The sequence below is a fragment of the Opisthocomus hoazin genome, chromosome 27 (assembly GCF_030867145.1).
Source record: "Opisthocomus hoazin isolate bOpiHoa1 chromosome 27, bOpiHoa1.hap1, whole genome shotgun sequence".
Lineage (NCBI taxonomy): Eukaryota > Metazoa > Chordata > Aves > Opisthocomiformes > Opisthocomidae > Opisthocomus > Opisthocomus hoazin.
In genome coordinates, this window is record NC_134440.1 from 4,251,690 (window position 1) to 4,267,790 (window position 16,101).

A 16,101-nucleotide genomic window follows, 5' to 3' on the forward strand; every position below is an offset into this window, starting at 1 on the left:
GAACGGTAAAGGGAGGCGAGGCCCTTCAGAAACTCCCCGCACAGGCAGCTGGTTCGTCAGCGCGCTGCCCTCCTTCTGTGGGCGAGTCAGCACCAAAAAAAGGCTGAAAGCAGCTCTTTAATAAGTAACATCAAAGTTACAAGTTACAGCCGACCCCTCTGCCCCTGACAGAACTCTAGATAGAAAATGATACAATTCCTAGAACTTACACAAGAGAAGCTTACACTACGTGAGACTGTCGGACTCTTCGCTTCCGAAAAGGCGAACTGTCGGTACCAAACAATAACGTTTTCCAGCTGTCTCACAGCAACTGATTTTGGCCTTGATCTCACTGTAAGCACTAAAAAAAAAAAACCACCCTCTGCAGCTGCATAAATCAGAGCTCCTCAGCCAAGAAGAGACTTTGCTGAATATTTGGTGTTAAAAAACAAAACAATGACATCAGAAAGTACAAAGTCATAAACACTCAGATGATATATTAAACACTCAGTACGCGGAATATGCAGATTTACATGGCAACCCCCCTCAGCGCAAACAAAACACAGCTCCTGAGCCAAAGCCCGGAGCAGCAGTCCCTTCACTTCGTCCAGCTGACTTTCGGAATGTCATAATGCTCCGTCAGAGTATCCAGGTGCCTGTTGAAATCCTAGGGGAGAGAAGGAGACAGAAAATGTTTCATCTTTACTGCTGGCATCGCCTCCGTGGAACCGCAAGCCCCTCTGCCTCCCCGCTTCTGTGCTGCGCAAAAGCGGAACGGTTCCTCCAGCCCCACACGCCTACGTGCTGATAAATACACGCCGGTCGGAGGAAATCGTGAATTCCGCTCACCTCCACCCTCTGCTTGTGGGTTTTCGATGCTTTCTTCAGGATCCTCTCCATTTGCTGGGGGAAAACACAAGAGGCCGGTTACTTCCAGCACTGGCAGCCCCTCAGGGGCACATCCGAGGGGTCGTCTGGGGGTTCTGAAGCCCTACCCGCTTCTCCTGCATCTTCTCGTAGGCCACCTGTGCCGGGGTCCGCTTGTCCAGGCCGCGCTTCTTCTCCTCCTCCTGCTTCTTGCTGCTCACGATGTGCTCCAGGATCTGGGCCTTGTCCTTCGCCTTCTTCTTCTTCCTGCGGGCGGAGGGGGGTCAGCGCCCGGCCCCGGCTGCCCGCCCCGGCCCCGGCCCCTCATCCCCGCTGGCCCCTCATCCCCGCCGTCCCCTCCCCCGTCCCCTCATACCCCGTCCCCTCCCCCGTCCCCTCATACCCCGTCCCCCCCGTCCCCTCACCGCTTGCCGGCGCCCAGGGCCGCGCCCCCGCCCTTCAGCCGCAGCGGCCCGCGCTGCACCGCCTCGTAGTCCGCCATCGCCCTTCCGCCCGCCCGCGGCGCCCCCTGGCGGCGGGCGGGGGCGCAAACGCGACGGGGCGTGGTCTGCGGCCGTGAGGGGACGCGGACGCGAGGGGCCGTGGGGGGAGAGCGCGGGGAGGCGGGAGCGCGCCGGGCACTACGCTCCCCAGGCAGCTCCTTCCACGGCGGACAAAGCGTTTGTGGATCGTTTTTTGCTCCTTTGAAGGCTCCTTTGCTTCGCTGAGGGGAATAGATTTTCCAGCCGGACGGCAGGAGTGACCAAGAAATGAAAATTTTACAGCCTGCCCGCGATCAGTAGTAAGGCACCTGCCGTATGGTGTAGTCGTGCAGTCGGTTCCTCCTCCCCTTGTTTTTCGTTTAGCCTGTAACGCCACACTTCTGTTCACATGTATGCACTACATACACGTATTTTCAGTGTAAAGGCCATATATGTATCAGTAGATGTGTATCATGGCACACCAATAATCGTCAGGTAGTGGTGATGTGTATTAGCAGATAATGCAGAATAAAGGGAGCGAGCGGACTTTATAGATACCACCTCCAGCACAAACCGCCATTAGCGTTAGCGTGTGACGGGATTATAGGGCAAAGCGAGAGGAAAGGACGAGGGTTACCATCACTGTTACTAATTTCTAGCATTTGGTGTTAATTCTTAAAGAAGAAATGCATAACTATCAGGGAATTTACCATATCTGAAGGAAAGAAAAATTATGATCCATGAAGTCTACCTGCTCCCTTCAAAGACACAAACGAGCAGCTCTTAGTTCTTTGGCTGAGCACGGCAACATGAGTCTGCTGTGCACGCGGGAGACGGGTGAGTGCTGCTGGATAAGAGCCTGAAGCAGCCAGACGAAAGATTTGATGAAACGCTGCTGTCACGATCCGCTGCAGTCTGTGGAACAGGGCAGCGGGTTACTTGATCCTCTGCTGTACCTGAACCTCATTGTTGCAGCTTTTAATAACTGAATATCCAGACCTCCTATAAAGGTGCCTTTGCGGAAAGAGTGATGGGACAAGTCCCAGCATTCAGAGCTAGAGATGGGCAACAAGCAAACCATTTTCACTCCAGAGCAACTGGATGCATATCAGGTATAAAAGAAACTAAATGGCTGTTTGGACAGAACACGGAATAGTGGTGAGGGCTTTTTTAAAACAAGCGCTTCTAAAAATTATTAAGCAGAAGTACTAAATTACAGCAACGATTTTAGTAACGTAGTTTGATTCTTACATCAGGAAGAAGGGTTATAAAATACTCCTAATTATATGCCAAAGAGTTTTAATGCTTGGCCACATATATATAACCCAACAGAAGTAATATATAAGTAATATAACATTAATATATAAGTAATATATAAGTAATATAAGCATATATATAGAAGTAATATATTAGTAATATAAATAATATATAAGTACTACAACATATATATAACTCAATTTAAGTCACTGTACTGGAAAAGTTTGGGCCAGTGCATGCTAAAAACTGTCATTACATGTTGTATCTTTTCTTATTTCCCAGGACTGCACATTCTTTACAAGGAAAGAAATTCTGAGGTGAGTCTCCTGTGTGCATTTTGTGTGTAAAGAGATTGCTATAAACACAGGTTACACAGGGTGAAATATTTTTTAAAATAATTTTTAAATGAATTCACACAAATTTAAAGCAATAGCTCTGGACAATTGGAACATTTTTGTTGCTTTTTTATATACAAAACCTATGTTTTCTATCTTAAACTGAGCCAGAATTCTGAATTTTGTATTAAGGTACCAGTCTCTCTATCAGAAATAAAAGTAACAAGTTATATTTTAGTGCCTACTTTGCCAGTGACATCCGTGTTCCCCTCACCTTGTTTTATGACAAATGCTTCAAAGTATACTGTTATTCTTTGGGATACTTGCCTGTTTGCCTGTTTTTGCCTTTGCCTGTTCTTCCTGTTTTATGAAAACCTTCAAGGTTGTGCCAAATTTTATTCACCTTTTTTTCATGTCTTCACGTAAATAATTATCCCGATACTCCAAGGTGCGTTTTTCCCAAAGCCTTCACACACCTCATTGAACACTCCGTTTAACAGAGTAACAGGATCTGATGAAGACAGGTTCTGTGCATGTGGGGCTGAGAGCCTTCGCTGAAAACCTCAACTTGTTCCATCTCGTAAAAAGTACCTACCCAGATGGTAATGTACATGATATTGAAGTTGCATTTGCCTTTGCTAACCACTGGGCATACTAACAGAAAGGGAAGTGTTCAGTTTCTGCATCTCTCAAGATGTTATCACACATTTTTTGCTAATTTCTCTGCAGGACAGAGCACAAGTGACAGTTTTGTACAGAGTATGTCCCTCTTTAGAACCTTGGTATCTGTGTGTGAATTCTATACAAGGTAAAATAGGAATGGTTCTGTAATAATTGAAATTTAAACCTGTCTGCCATTCCATGTCGTAAATAGAGGCTAGAACCATAACTGTGTCATGAATAAGACATTAATTATTGATAAGGATCCCTTTTAAAATTCCATCCTATTGTTTTGTTGATAACAGCTGTGAATGGGATCCTTATTCTAGCACAAGAACTGAAGCAAATAGCACACTGAAAAAAGTGGTGAATGCATTCAAATTATTATGTACATTTTCTGCCTCTTGAACCAGAGTTCTGTGGAAAAACAGGAAGATACTTTGGGGTGGATAGAAAATTGGTAGAGTTGGTCCCAGATCTCTCTTCCCCCCCATGGCTTTAGCCATTCAGGGTTTTATTGATATTTAAACTGAATCTTTCATGCTGCAGTTGAAGCCCATTATTTTTGGTCACATTCATTGCGGATGTGGAAATCAGATCCCTTTTCCCTTGCCACAAGTTTTTGTGTGTTTGGAAACTGATAAAGTGGACCTTCAGGTTGAAGGTCTTGTGCCTTGTTATCATAAACGCATACATCATAACCACACTACATGTCTGAATACCATTGCTGGCAATGTAGAAGTAAATCTGAAACTTTGTCAGAATCTGTTTTCAGATAGAGTGTCCAACAGTTTGGCTGTCTGAGCTGTGTAAGCATTTTCACCTAATTGTTCTGTCAGCATAACAGCTTTGTATTTTTCACCAGTTACACTATCTTGTTCTTTTTAATAATGTCTCTTCCACCAACAACTACGGAGTGTACTAAACGTTATCTAGTGACTGGTATCATCCACCTGGTAAAGTGTGCAAAGCGTGAAGAATGATATGGAAAAGGCAAACACATTGTTCTCAGTGGTCAAAATAACTTGTTCCCTAAACAAGCCTCTCTTTCTATTTCAGACTGTTTTACAGATACCGGGATCTAGCCCCACAGCTAGTTCCGCTCGACTACACAGATAAACCAGCTGTGACACTTCCCTATGAACTCATTGGCAGCATGCCAGAGCTGAAGGTACAGAGCAAGGAACACAACTAGAATCGAGTGACACATTTCAGTTTACCCCTTTTTTAATAATTCATCCAGGACTAATTGCTGGGAGGCTGAAATACAAATAAATTTTGGCTGTTGAAGTCAAAAGTCTTTCTGGAAGCTTCTAGTGATTCCCTGAAAACACCTAGAAATTGCACGAAGGCTGCAGCTGTGTCTGCCTCTGATACAACGTTAGACAAGACCATAACAGCAGGAAGGGTAGTATTTGCCAAAAAGGGGTTGCAACAAAAATAATCGTGCTCCAGTTGTGTCTTATCTGCTCCTGTGTTCTGTTTCCAAGGACAACCCATTCCGCCAGAGGATAGCAGAGGTCTTCTCAGAGAACGGAGACGGCAATATGACTTTAGATGATTTTTTGGACATGTTTTCAGTGCTGAGTGAAATGGCTCCCAGAGACTTGAAAGCTTATTATGCTTTTAAAATTTATGGTGAGTGAGACATGCATAAAAAGTAAACTTTAGGGAAGTCCTGCAGCTTCACGTAGGGATGAAAAATACTCGTTTTGCCACCATAATGATTTCTAGTTAGGTATGTTTTTAATACAGCCTTTCTTTTCATTGCATTTGAATGCCTGTTCTCTCTCCTAGAAACTTCTGGTTGTCTTTATCCTTTTGTCTCTGCTCTTTTACTTATTTAGGATTAGAATTTACTACAAAATTTACAACCTGAAATTATCTGCAGTTTTCAAGAGCTGATAAACGTTTTAGAAATACTTCTGTCTGAGGGGCTGCTTGGAAAAGTGCAGCACAAGGGATTTGGCTGCCCAGAAATCTGTAAGGTGGTTTTGGTAGGGGAGGTGGGAGGCAGGGAAGCACGCTTCTAGCATTTTTCTCCAAGGACAAATATAAAGTTGGGGTTTTTGTTTTTTGTTGTTTTTTTTTTTTTTAACAGTACCATTTTCAGTTACTGTTTTCATGCTCAGCGAAAGCCAAACAATATATCAAACAAACCGACCAATGTTTTTTTGTGATTTAAGCTGTACATGATTCAGCAAAGATGTCAAAAAAGTAAACTCTCTCCAAAACTGAGCAGCCCATTCTCTTCCTTTAACTTCACACTATTTTTTGCGTTTAGTTCAGTAGTAGTGATTTGCGAGAACGATTTTATCATGGTTAACTGTTTAGCCATTAAACTATTTACAATTGTTAACCTTATGTAAGATAGGGAGAAATTATTCCAGGATTTTTATTTTGTTATTGAATTTTTATACAAGCAGATATGGATAACTGCAAGACTTAATTTCCGATTTGAAATTTCTGCTTATACAAATACATTATGGCCTGGGAACCAAACCCTTCCTATTAGGTCTTGGCAGTCAACCACACAAAATGCTGACTTTTGTCACTTTGAATTCATTTTATTGCCTTTGACAGATTTCAACAATGATGATTACATATGCAAATCAGACCTACAGAAAACTGTTAACAAATTAACCCGAAATGAACTTACCCCAGAAGAAGTTAGCCTTGTATGTGAAAAGGTGATTTATGAAGCTGATGTGGACAATGATGGCAAGCTGTCTTTGGAAGACTTTCAGCACATGATAACACGAGCTCCAGATTTCCTCAGGTAATATTTGCTTTTAATTTCTAACGCAAAAATGCTCTTAGCTTTTTTGGCAGAAGTCTCGGAAGTGTGTGTTTTACATCTCCTCAGCCACTACAAATCACCACTTTTCCCTTACACCTTCTAGTAGAGGTGCCCACTGCAAAGACTGGGAAAACAGATGCTTGAAAAATCATGGAGGCTTCTTGCCTTGCTCTCTGAACCTCCGATGTACTTTTTACATGACAAAAAGTCCTAGTAACTGAAAAAGTTAATATTAGCACTTAGGCTCCATTAGCTCAATGTGTAACATAGTGTTAATGTGGTTTCTGATGCATGTCTTTCTTACACAAAGCAGCACTCCAAATCTTGTGTTTATTTAATGTACCTATTCTTTGCAAGTGCTTTGCAAAATAAAGTTTCCACTTTATTGTACAGTCCTAGAATTAACTGTAGTGAATCCCTTTGAACAGTGATACATAAGTGATCATTACTTCCTTTTTTTAATAGCACATTTCACATTCGAATCTGAATCTAGTGAAACATGTAGACAGAAGTGCTTCTTGAACCTCCAACAACTATTACTTCATCTGTGATTACCATCCACGAGAGAGCAAAACGAGAGGACCAAAGAGGACAATTTCTGGTAACTGAACCAGTCAGAGAAGTCTGTCTCTTGTTTACCTCTTTAAAAGGAACAATTCATTAAGCTCTTCAACAAGCCTTCCCTGTAATTTAACAAAATGTCTATTTCCCCTCCCAGCTAGAGCAAATCTGGCCTAGACAGTGAGGTGGGAAATATTTAAGTTCAGACACCACCAGGTAGTAAAAGAACTTGTATTAAATTATAGCTTCTAAAAAAAATCCTAAGAAAATGCCTTATGCAGTAAAACCCCCTTGAAAATAGTTTCAAAAACATTACGGTTAATCAAAATTGCAGAAGCAACTCCTCTGACCAGCTTTAACAATCTTAATGAATGGTCCAGTGAATCAATTTGCTGTTCTCCCAGTGTGCCACAGAGACCCATTACAGTTTCCAGAAGAACATAGAATTCTCAGATTCAGAAGATGTTCTCCTAGTTAGAAGAATATAGAATTCTGAAAAGTACAGGATTCTCTATTTCAGAATTTATATGAAAACTCAGCATACTTTAAAGGACAAAAGAGCCTACTCTGGGTTCCTGTCCCTCTTTTAAATTTTTAGAAATACCCTATTTTCCACAACAGAATCTATATGCACGAATGAGGAACAGGACAGACAAGCTAAGTTTGTAAAATTCTCTTTTCATAAGAAGTTTATTTATGCAGTGCTCAGGGTCCCATACAACAGAGTAAAAACATATATACTGTAATAAACAACAGTTTTGTTTTTAATACAAACATGAAAATCAATGAGAAGTGCTTAAGAAAGCAGTTGTAATGTGGGAAGGGTGGCAGCCAAAAGTGGTCATTCTAAAAACACAATTTACAGTTCTTTGAAAAAATATTGGGATGCATTAAGTTCCCTTCAAAACAAAGCCGTAAGTCCCAACTCACGCTCAACATGGAGCATATGATTCCTGCAGAAAGGCTAGAGAGACCAGCCCGCTAAACTTGTGTTAGCTACAGAAACAAAATCTCCAATGATCAGTGAAAGAGATGGGTCAAAGAATAAGGCAGCCTGAAATAATCAGACTGCACGTTACCATTAACGTTCAATTGAACAGATCCTTTATTTAATCTATAAATGAAGACAGAAGTCAGTCATCATTCTTTCCCAACCCCTATGAACTTCTAGTACAAAAGGAGACCATCCTCTACGCAGCTGTTTGTCCGTTTCCTCTCCAGCACAAACATCAGCCATTTCAAGTCCAAGAGAACAAGAAATCACGGTAGCTTTTGAGCATGATCATCAGCCAAAGACACTGCCACCACAACAATAAAACCCTTAACAATTGTCAGCGAGATGACTAGCATCTCACATGAAAGGAGAGACCAAATAGTTTTCAGCAGCAGTAAAGAGACTTACAATAATCCATAGGATTTATAAATCTGAGGCTGAAAGTCTGATGCTGGCATCAGGCTCCGATGTCACGGAACGTTACAGCTGCCCATCAGCATAGGACCTACACAATGTGTTAAAACTGCAGCTCCACCATTTATTGACAGATGAGCTACTGACAGGCCTACACACCTCAAAGGGTGAAGACAATCTGAAATATCACAACCAGCCTCAAAACCAAGGTCAACCACAGAATTCTATGATCCTCATTGAAGTAAGGGAATTTGAGAACATGCTCAAAAATGGGTTTGTTTCTCTACAAACCAAATGTTACTCAATTCCTGAAATTTTAGTGGCGTTTAGACACTGAGAATGTGTAGTAAGCACATTGTTAGATTTCCGTATCTACTTCAGTTCCTCAGTTTTGCAAATTTTGTATCAAATTTTCAGATTCTTTCTTTTTTAAAGAAAGCTTACATATAAATACATTACTGTATGTACTACACAGTATCTCTTCCGATCATTGTGTTTTCCATAACATTCATACTTAAAAACCACAGTAATTTAATTATGTGCTGGAAACGTCAGCTACATATTGTACTTACAGAAGATTTGGTGTCCATATTCAGTGGCACATGGCCAAGAATACATGCAACTGCAGTGTCTTTAACCCTTTCCTGTCTTACATTTGCATTTTAGGTTTCATATTGCTTACACTGATTGAACTTCTGTGTAGAGTCTGTATACCCTTGAAGTACAGTGATGACTGTAGTCACAGTAACTGCATGAAACTTCCTGAGATTGGGCAATAAAGTAGTTGTTCATTGAGTAAACCCAATCATTTCATAAAAGGAAATCATGCTATAAATTAGGTACATAAACATGTGCAACAACCAGCATAAGTTTAAACAAAAGCTATTAATGTACAGAGTTAGCTCTGAATGCCAAAGAGTAACTTCAGATCTAGAAAATGAGGAGTGAAAAACACAATTCCATCCTTCAAATTTTATCCCCTTGTAAATTAACATGGTTTGCTTTCTCATCCCAAGATGAGTTATCATCGATTTAGATACTGTCAACAGGCAATACCCAGTATCGTGGTGGACAGCCCAAGAGATCAAGCTAGACTAGCTGCTTATTTTTCCAGTCACTTCGAAAAATAACTCCGGCTGCAACATCTGGCTATATTAAAGAAGAAGGATGGATGTGAGACAATCCACATTTACTGCTAAGCCAGAAACAAATCATTAAACAGATCTGCTTTGTGTAGGAAAACAACATTCAGACCATGCCTTAATCACCTCCCCAATCCTGCCTCAATAATTTCTTGAAGCACACACAAAGTCTTTCTTTAAAAGAATCCTTATCTCGATAGATGCGTGGCTTGGCCTGCCCGTAGCTCTGTAACAACTAACACTTTGAAGCACATACTGACTAGAAGGCTCTTCGGTAGGTTAACATGATCTTACCCTACCAATACATCTGCGTGTAATCCACTACGGTGCACACTCACCAAGTCCTCACACTAGAAAGCCACAAGTAAACAACAACAAAAAAACCATCATAAGGTTCTGGTTAGAAGAAAGCTTTACGTACGATTTTAATCACGAACAGAGCTCACTGTGATCTGCTAGATATTAAAAAATGAAAGGAAGATGGGTAGCATATAAAATGTATTTTTATAAACCAGTAACTTACACAGTAAAATTTCCTTTTTCCATTTTAGAAAAACAGGCAACATTCCTGTTAAGCCCAATTGCATGCTGCAGATTTTTAAAGTTTAATTACGAATCTAATAGATCTTTAAGTACAGTAACATTTACGAGTGCTACTTTGAGGCCAGAATGTAATACCACAAACCTGAAGAAAACAAAACTGGTGAGTAAATTCATTAACTTTAAAATCAGCTTTAATTTTACCCTTAAGTGCAGTTGTCAATGTAAACAAAGCATGTTAACAATTCCAGTGAGTTGCAGGACACAGCTGATATGTTCACTTGAATTAAATACAGCGTAATTCCAAGCACTCGACAGCAGATTTTGAAGTAGATGGCTCCTACTGGCTCCTTTTGTCAGCCTCATTCAGAGTCAGGCTTACAGCCTCCGAACAGAGAGCAGTCAGCTGCCTCAGAGCTTCACCTGGCCGTTACATTTCATAAATCGGAATGTAATAGACTGTGTTTATCGGAATAAATACATAGAATATTTCCACTGAGGACTAAACATCGTTTGCATTGATGCACGCTATTAAGAGATTTGCTGCTGCTCGAATCCCGAAATGATCAATACACAGCAGCAAGGCAAATCTCAGTTTAGAAAAGTTTGTTTTCAGAAAGTGTTCATATGTGCAACATTTATTTGCATATGTGAGCGAGTGTGCATGAGAACACACAACTGGAAGCAGTGCAATACATTTTCTTGTCACAATTTATAACTACATACTACATCATGACAGATCTGGAGTCATTCCCAACTAGAGGAGGAAAAGCCGCCCACTGTAATGGTACAAATTTTGAGCAAGTCTCCCTGCCCAACCAGGGTCTGCTTCTCTAAGAGCAGACAACAGATCGCTCGTGTGGGACTCGTCGTAGCCATCACTCCCTGTTAAACGTCTCTAAATGTCCAGAGTATTTAATTAAGCACGGTCAAGTCTAACATGGCTAAAGTAATTCCGGGTGGTAAGGATCCATTCTATTTACAGCACACTTTGGTTTTTGTAAAAAAATAGATTCCTTTGAGGAGGGTTTTTTTTTTTTTAAACCTCAATTGTACTTGCGGATTGTCTAGAACGACGCAGCTGCGTAACTAACAGGCAGATCAAGGATTTTCTCTGTAGTAGCAAAGAGGTGGAGATGCAGAAAGCTTCCTTCTACCTTCTGGAAAGGTATGAGCCTGTACTGCTTAGGTAAGCGCATGCGTTTGATGTTCTGATGCGGCTGTTCTACACACACCTACAGACGTGGGTATGCACATGTATCATGTACACACACCTGTACTTTATCAGTGTTGGCATTTCAGTTTCTTATTTTGATCAGAACTTAATCTTTCTAATTTGGATACATCACAGCCAAGACCAAAAAGATTGAAGCCTGTCAGCGAAGGTGCTGTATGACAGGTCACATCTGATCTGTCCTCCCTCTGCTAGACAATGCGCACGCCCAGTGGCAATCTGACAAAAATAAACTTGTTTCATCTCCAAAATTGAAGAGTCAGACAGTTACTAAAATAAACAATTTCTTACTCAGATGGTCACAAAGTGACAAGGTATGCTGAAAATGCTAAGTCCACAGCCAGAGGAACTCTCCCTCAGAACAGGCACAGTCCAGTCCCGTTGAGCAGGTGCTCAGCTTAAGGCCGTGTCCCTCACAGAAGAACACATCGGAAAAAGCTGCTTTTCTTTTGCTGGTCTGGTGTGATTTTGACTCCCTGGTTGCTGCCTTGCGGGCTATTGCCTTCCTGAAGATGCAAACAATATTAAGTTACTTAAGTATACTTTACAGCTTTCAGCATCGTTGTAAGATCTAGCACCCCTACTTCGTCTGTTCTTTTTGTGGAATCAACCCTGCCATATGCAAAACCCGTTAGTAAAAATCAACAGGAGTCTTCACTCATTTACTTGAGCCTTACATCTGCCACTACGAGCAGCCAGAGAACGGCATCTGCTACTTTCGGCTTCAATGAACACGCACCGTGCCTGTTGTTCTTTCTATAAACTCAAAGACAGTGGAGAGGAAAAAAAAAAAAAAAAGAATTTACAGGACACAGTTGGCTCTTGCTGAAACACTTCGGAATGGTCAGCAAGACCCAAAGTATCACCGCTCCATCGGCACGCGTCTGGCCATGCGAAGGGACAACGCTCAGTGGAAGCAGAAGGAACCTTTGTTCGCTTCACTTCGTAAGGAACAAGCTGACGTCAATATATGTTCTTTTGTCGTACAAGAGATAACCAAATCATTTCTCAGAACACTTTCACAAAAGTTATCAAAAAATGTAGCTCTTTACCGATTTTTAAGCATACTAGTTTGAGGACTGCCCTGCAGTATGGGGTGGGCCTCCCATAGGTCTCATTTATACGATTCTGTTTTTCAGACTGCAAGAGCAAGAAATATCAAACTGCTCTACCACTCCCTTGACTTTCCATAAAACAAACAAAAGATCATTTTATTTAGAAAACCCCAGCCACGGCAGCCAGCTCCTGAAATGCAGAGACAATTGTTCATAAGCCAAGGTCAGAGCGTAGCTTGACAAAACTAAAACTAAACGTCTCCAGCTTTCAGTGCATCCCCCATGAAAGTGAGCACAAAGTATTTTTCATACGCCGTGAAACAGCGCCTGCTTTTTGGCTTTTGCTGGGTCTTTTCTCCTGTTTAAATACCGCGTGGATGAAGTAAAGGTCACTCACCAACTTCTTGTCCATTTTTGCTTTGATATCTCTTGCAAGAGTGAAAAATGCCTGTGACGAGTAGAACAGTTAAGTGTTGCATGGCTAATAAAATGTGTTCTAACATTTTTGTGTAGTAATAAGCTGCCTTCCCAAGTTTCTACACACACTGAACTCCTGAAGAATGTCAGGCTTTCAGGTTTCTGCCCCCCCCCCCCCAGTTCGGTTTTAATGCTCCTTCCCTGTCTTCCTCTGCACCTTTCCTAACTCCACCACCTCCTTTCCAAGCCCGACAGCCCCAAGGGCACGCACCCCACGGCTCACGGTGCGGCAGAAGGTCGCCCTTCATCAGCGCCATCACTGAACGCGCAGACCTCAGCCGGGTCTTCCAGCGCGCCGCTCTAACGCGGGTTGCTGTGACACCCTTGTGTTACGCTCCGAGCGCCACACAAAACCATTCAGTCGGACAAAGCCTCCGCAGAACGCATGGATACAGACATAACAGCCCATCCGAAGCATCTAAAAACAGAGTTTTGCATCCAGCCGGACGGGCAAGCGTTCTTACTGCTGATTTGCACAAATAAGACAATAAATAGAAGAGAAAGGTTACGGTACTTACATTCTCTATGTTTATATTAGCTTTTGCACTGGTCTCCATAAATTTAATTCCAAAACTTGCGGCAAGCTGAACAAAAGCAGGTTTGATGTTAGCTGGGTAGCTCCGGGAACAGCTCTCAATACAACCGACCGCGCAGGACCTGCCCCTCCCGGCACAATTCACAGCAGCTCAGGGACTTACTCACGCAGAACAATTTGCAAAAATCAGCAAGTCGATCTCACTCCCGTTAGCATCTGCTCTTACTGGGCTTTGTTCTGCGGTCTCACACTCTGCACACGTTTTAATCTGCTCTTTTGTCTTTCGTTCTTTTTTTCCATAGATATCTTGTCAGCGTTGTAACATCTGCAGGGTGTAGCGGCACCTTCTCTACCTTGACTAAGTAACACCTAACGCCAGAAAAGACAATCCTGTCTGCCTCGTCTTCCAGCCAAAAAGAGACGTTTCCTAAATCTTCAACTCTAGCATGCTTTTTCCTCCTCTTGCTAAGAAAAGAGCCAGCTCGTTGCTTTGCCCCTAACAGCCCCTGACCAGACCATCGACAGGAATTCTCACCACAGACTCAGCTTTGCGGCAGAGCGGGGACACGTACTGCACCTACACCTTGGGAAACGTCCCACGGCTCCGCCTGGGAGCAGCGCCACGGCACCGGAGGAGCACACAGACAGCAACCAGCGCCGGTTTCGTGCTCTGAAAAGTCTCAGTTGAAACACGTTACAGCTACGGCACTCACCTTCTCCCCCTGCTCTCTAGAAACTTGTCGCTTGTCATTTGCATCACATTTGTTCCCGAGGATCATTTTTTCCACATCTGGAGAGGCGTGCTGAGATAGAAACAGACCAAAGAAAGGACTTTGGCTTGGGTGTTTTTAGACAGATATTGTCAAAAAGATGAAGCACACAGCAAGTTCTCAACACGGAGATGCTGGTGCTAAGCATCTTCCGCAGACTGACAGGCTCCCCCAACCCCCTCATCCCAGTGCGAGTCCTGCACAACGCCAGCTACTGTGTCACTTCTCATGGCAGGAAAACATCCTCCTCTGCGTCCCCTCGTCCCCACCGCTGGCTCTCGTGTGCCAGCACAGTGAACCCAAGACGCTCCAGGAGTTATTACGGATTTTCATTGCACGTATTTTCCAAGCACCCTCCAGCACATGAATTCAAAAGAAACTTCACACTTCCGAAGCAATTAAGTTTCAACTTTTGGAGGAAGAAACAGCGTCTTCAATATTCAGTAAGTAAACACAGAAATTACCTCTTCAATATTCCTGACCCAGTTCCGAATATTTTCAAAAGATTTTTCATTGGTGATGTCATAGACTAACATGATCCCCTAAAAATTCAGAAGGAGAGAGATTGTTTCAGCCAGCATCAGTTTAGGCAACAGTTAAAGACTCATCCAGAGCACAGAGCAACTTAACAAAGACTGTTTTTAAAACAGTTCTACATAACACTTCATTGCAGTTTATGCCCTGCTAGATAAAGTGTGCGGGACGCGTATTTATAGAGTGAGCCATAGGGGGAGGCTGCCTCTAGGAGCCCCCACGCTGTCCCAGCACGGCCGTACGCGCTTTGTGCCTTTGGCTCAGCGCAGCAGACAGCCGCACGCGCTCCACGCGACACCCTGCCGCTCCGGCTGCGAGAGCTGAACCGCCCGGTAGCCCGCGCCGCTCCTACCATGGCTCCGCGGTAGTAGGCGGTTGTGATGGTTCGGAATCGCTCCTGCCCGGCGGTGTCCCTGCAACAGAGAGAATGCGGGCGCTCAGCGAGCCGCCTGCGCCATCGCGTGCGAGCCAAAGCCACCGCAGCTTCCGTTACGTACTGCTGAACCGGTCTGCAGGCGAACTAGCGCTGTCCTTCGGTTTCTCAGGTACGGGAAGACCGCAACCGGAGCGAAGCCCTAACGATCGCACCGCCGCCCCGCGACGCCCTCCTCGCCGCCCCACGACCAGGCCCCGACGCGGGCAGCCCGAGCAGCGGACTCTTACCAGATCTGCAGTTTAATTCTCTTGCCGTCCAGCTCTATGGTTCTAATTTTAAAATCAATACCTGAGAAGAGAAGCAGCTCGATCACCCCGCGTTCCCGCCGAGCCCGAAGGCAGCCTCCCCCCTCCGCCCCGCGCTCTCCCGGCACAGCCCGCCGGGGGACGAGGAGCCGCCGCGGCCCCGGCCCAGCAGCGCAGCCAGGAGCGACCCGCGCCGAGCTCCGGGAAGCGGCGGCAGCCGGAGCCGAGCCGGGGCCGCAGGGCCGGGCCGGGCCCCCAGCGCCCACCCGGCACCGAGCCCCGGCAGCGCGGGAGCCGCCCGCCACGGCGGGGAACGGGACCCCTCCGCGGCGCGTCCCGGGGCGGGAGCGAGCGGCTGCGGGGGGAGCGAGCCGCCCCCAGGCCCGCAGGCCCGGCCCTCACCGATGGTGGAGATGAAGGTGGCGTTGAAGGCGTCCTCGGAGAAGCGGAAGAGCGCGCACGTCTTCCCCACGCCCGAGTCGCCGATGAGCAGCAGCTTGAACAGGTAGTCGTACGTCTTCGCCATGTTCGCGGGCGCCGCCCCTCCGGCCGCGCCCGCCCCCCGCGCCGCCTCACGGGCCGAGCCCGCTGCCCATCACCGCCCTCCGCGCGCTTATTGGCCGAGGGCACCGCGCGTCACCGCAGAGCCCGGCAGGAAGCTCCCGCTGCGCCTGCGCGGCCGAGCGTCACTTCCTGCTGAGGGCGGCAGGCGCGTGCGGCGGCGCCTCGAGCGCGAGGCGAGGGCGGGCGGTGGGGGAGTGACGTCACGTCTTTGCCTGCCCGC

General features: G+C 44.8%; 3 protein-coding genes across 4 annotated transcripts; 1 reads left to right on the plus strand and 2 right to left on the minus strand.

The window, feature by feature from the left end:
• Positions 1 to 104: 104 nt before the first annotated feature.
• FAM32A (family with sequence similarity 32 member A) lies at positions 105 to 1,386 on the minus strand. The gene is made up of 4 exons (XM_075443986.1): positions 1,272 to 1,386; positions 975 to 1,113; positions 829 to 882; positions 105 to 646 (listed from the first exon to the last, which is right to left on the minus strand). The coding sequence occupies exons 1-4, from the start codon at positions 1,346 to 1,348 to the stop codon at positions 578 to 580; spliced, it is 339 nt and encodes a 112-aa protein (XP_075300101.1). The 5' UTR covers positions 1,349 to 1,386; the 3' UTR covers positions 105 to 577.
• A 1,003-nt stretch (positions 1,387 to 2,389) lies between these two features.
• On the plus strand, positions 2,390 to 7,384 carry CIB3 (calcium and integrin binding family member 3). 2 transcript variants are annotated; one of them, XM_009933084.2, is made up of 6 exons: positions 2,390 to 2,440; positions 2,868 to 2,902; positions 4,640 to 4,751; positions 5,071 to 5,218; positions 6,164 to 6,359; positions 6,846 to 7,384. In XM_009933084.2, the coding sequence occupies exons 1-6, from the start codon at positions 2,390 to 2,392 to the stop codon at positions 6,865 to 6,867; spliced, it is 564 nt and encodes a 187-aa protein (XP_009931386.2). In that variant the 3' UTR covers positions 6,868 to 7,384. The 2 variants fall into 2 exon arrangements, with proteins under 2 accessions (XP_009931386.2, XP_009931466.2); XM_009933164.2 differs by lacking the exons at positions 2,868 to 2,902; positions 4,640 to 4,751.
• On the minus strand, positions 7,351 to 15,853 carry RAB8A (RAB8A, member RAS oncogene family). Its single transcript, XM_075444423.1, has 8 exons — positions 15,720 to 15,853; positions 15,300 to 15,360; positions 14,989 to 15,049; positions 14,567 to 14,644; positions 14,046 to 14,135; positions 13,316 to 13,381; positions 12,718 to 12,768; positions 7,351 to 11,771 (listed from the first exon to the last, which is right to left on the minus strand). The coding sequence occupies exons 1-8, from the start codon at positions 15,841 to 15,843 to the stop codon at positions 11,679 to 11,681; spliced, it is 624 nt and encodes a 207-aa protein (XP_075300538.1). The 5' UTR covers positions 15,844 to 15,853; the 3' UTR covers positions 7,351 to 11,678.
• Positions 15,854 to 16,101: the final 248 nt, after the last annotated feature.

Coding starts and splice junctions, on each gene's coding strand:
- FAM32A (XM_075443986.1), bottom strand. CDS start 1,348: ATGGCGGACTACGAGGCGGTGCAGCGCGGGCCGCTGCGGCTGAAGGGC. Junction 883..974: donor AGAAGATGCAGGAGAAGCGG/GTAGGGCTTCAG, acceptor GTTTTCCCCCAG/CAAATGGAGAGGATCCTGAA. Junction 647..828: donor CCCACAAGCAGAGGGTGGAG/GTGAGCGGAATT, acceptor TCTCTCCCCTAG/GATTTCAACAGGCACCTGGA.
- CIB3 (XM_009933084.2), top strand. CDS start 2,390: ATGGGCAACAAGCAAACCATTTTCACTCCAGAGCAACTGGATGCATAT. Junction 4,752..5,070: donor GCAGCATGCCAGAGCTGAAG/GTACAGAGCAAG, acceptor TCTGTTTCCAAG/GACAACCCATTCCGCCAGAG. Junction 6,360..6,845: donor CGAGCTCCAGATTTCCTCAG/GTAATATTTGCT, acceptor TTTTTTTAATAG/CACATTTCACATTCGAATCT.
- RAB8A (XM_075444423.1), bottom strand. CDS start 15,843: ATGGCGAAGACGTACGACTACCTGTTCAAGCTGCTGCTCATCGGCGAC. Junction 13,382..14,045: donor CTAGAGAGCAGGGGGAGAAG/GTGAGTGCCGTA, acceptor GCTTTTGTTCAG/CTTGCCGCAAGTTTTGGAAT. Junction 11,772..12,717: donor CAAAAATGGACAAGAAGTTG/GTGAGTGACCTT, acceptor TTGCATCTTCAG/GAAGGCAATAGCCCGCAAGG.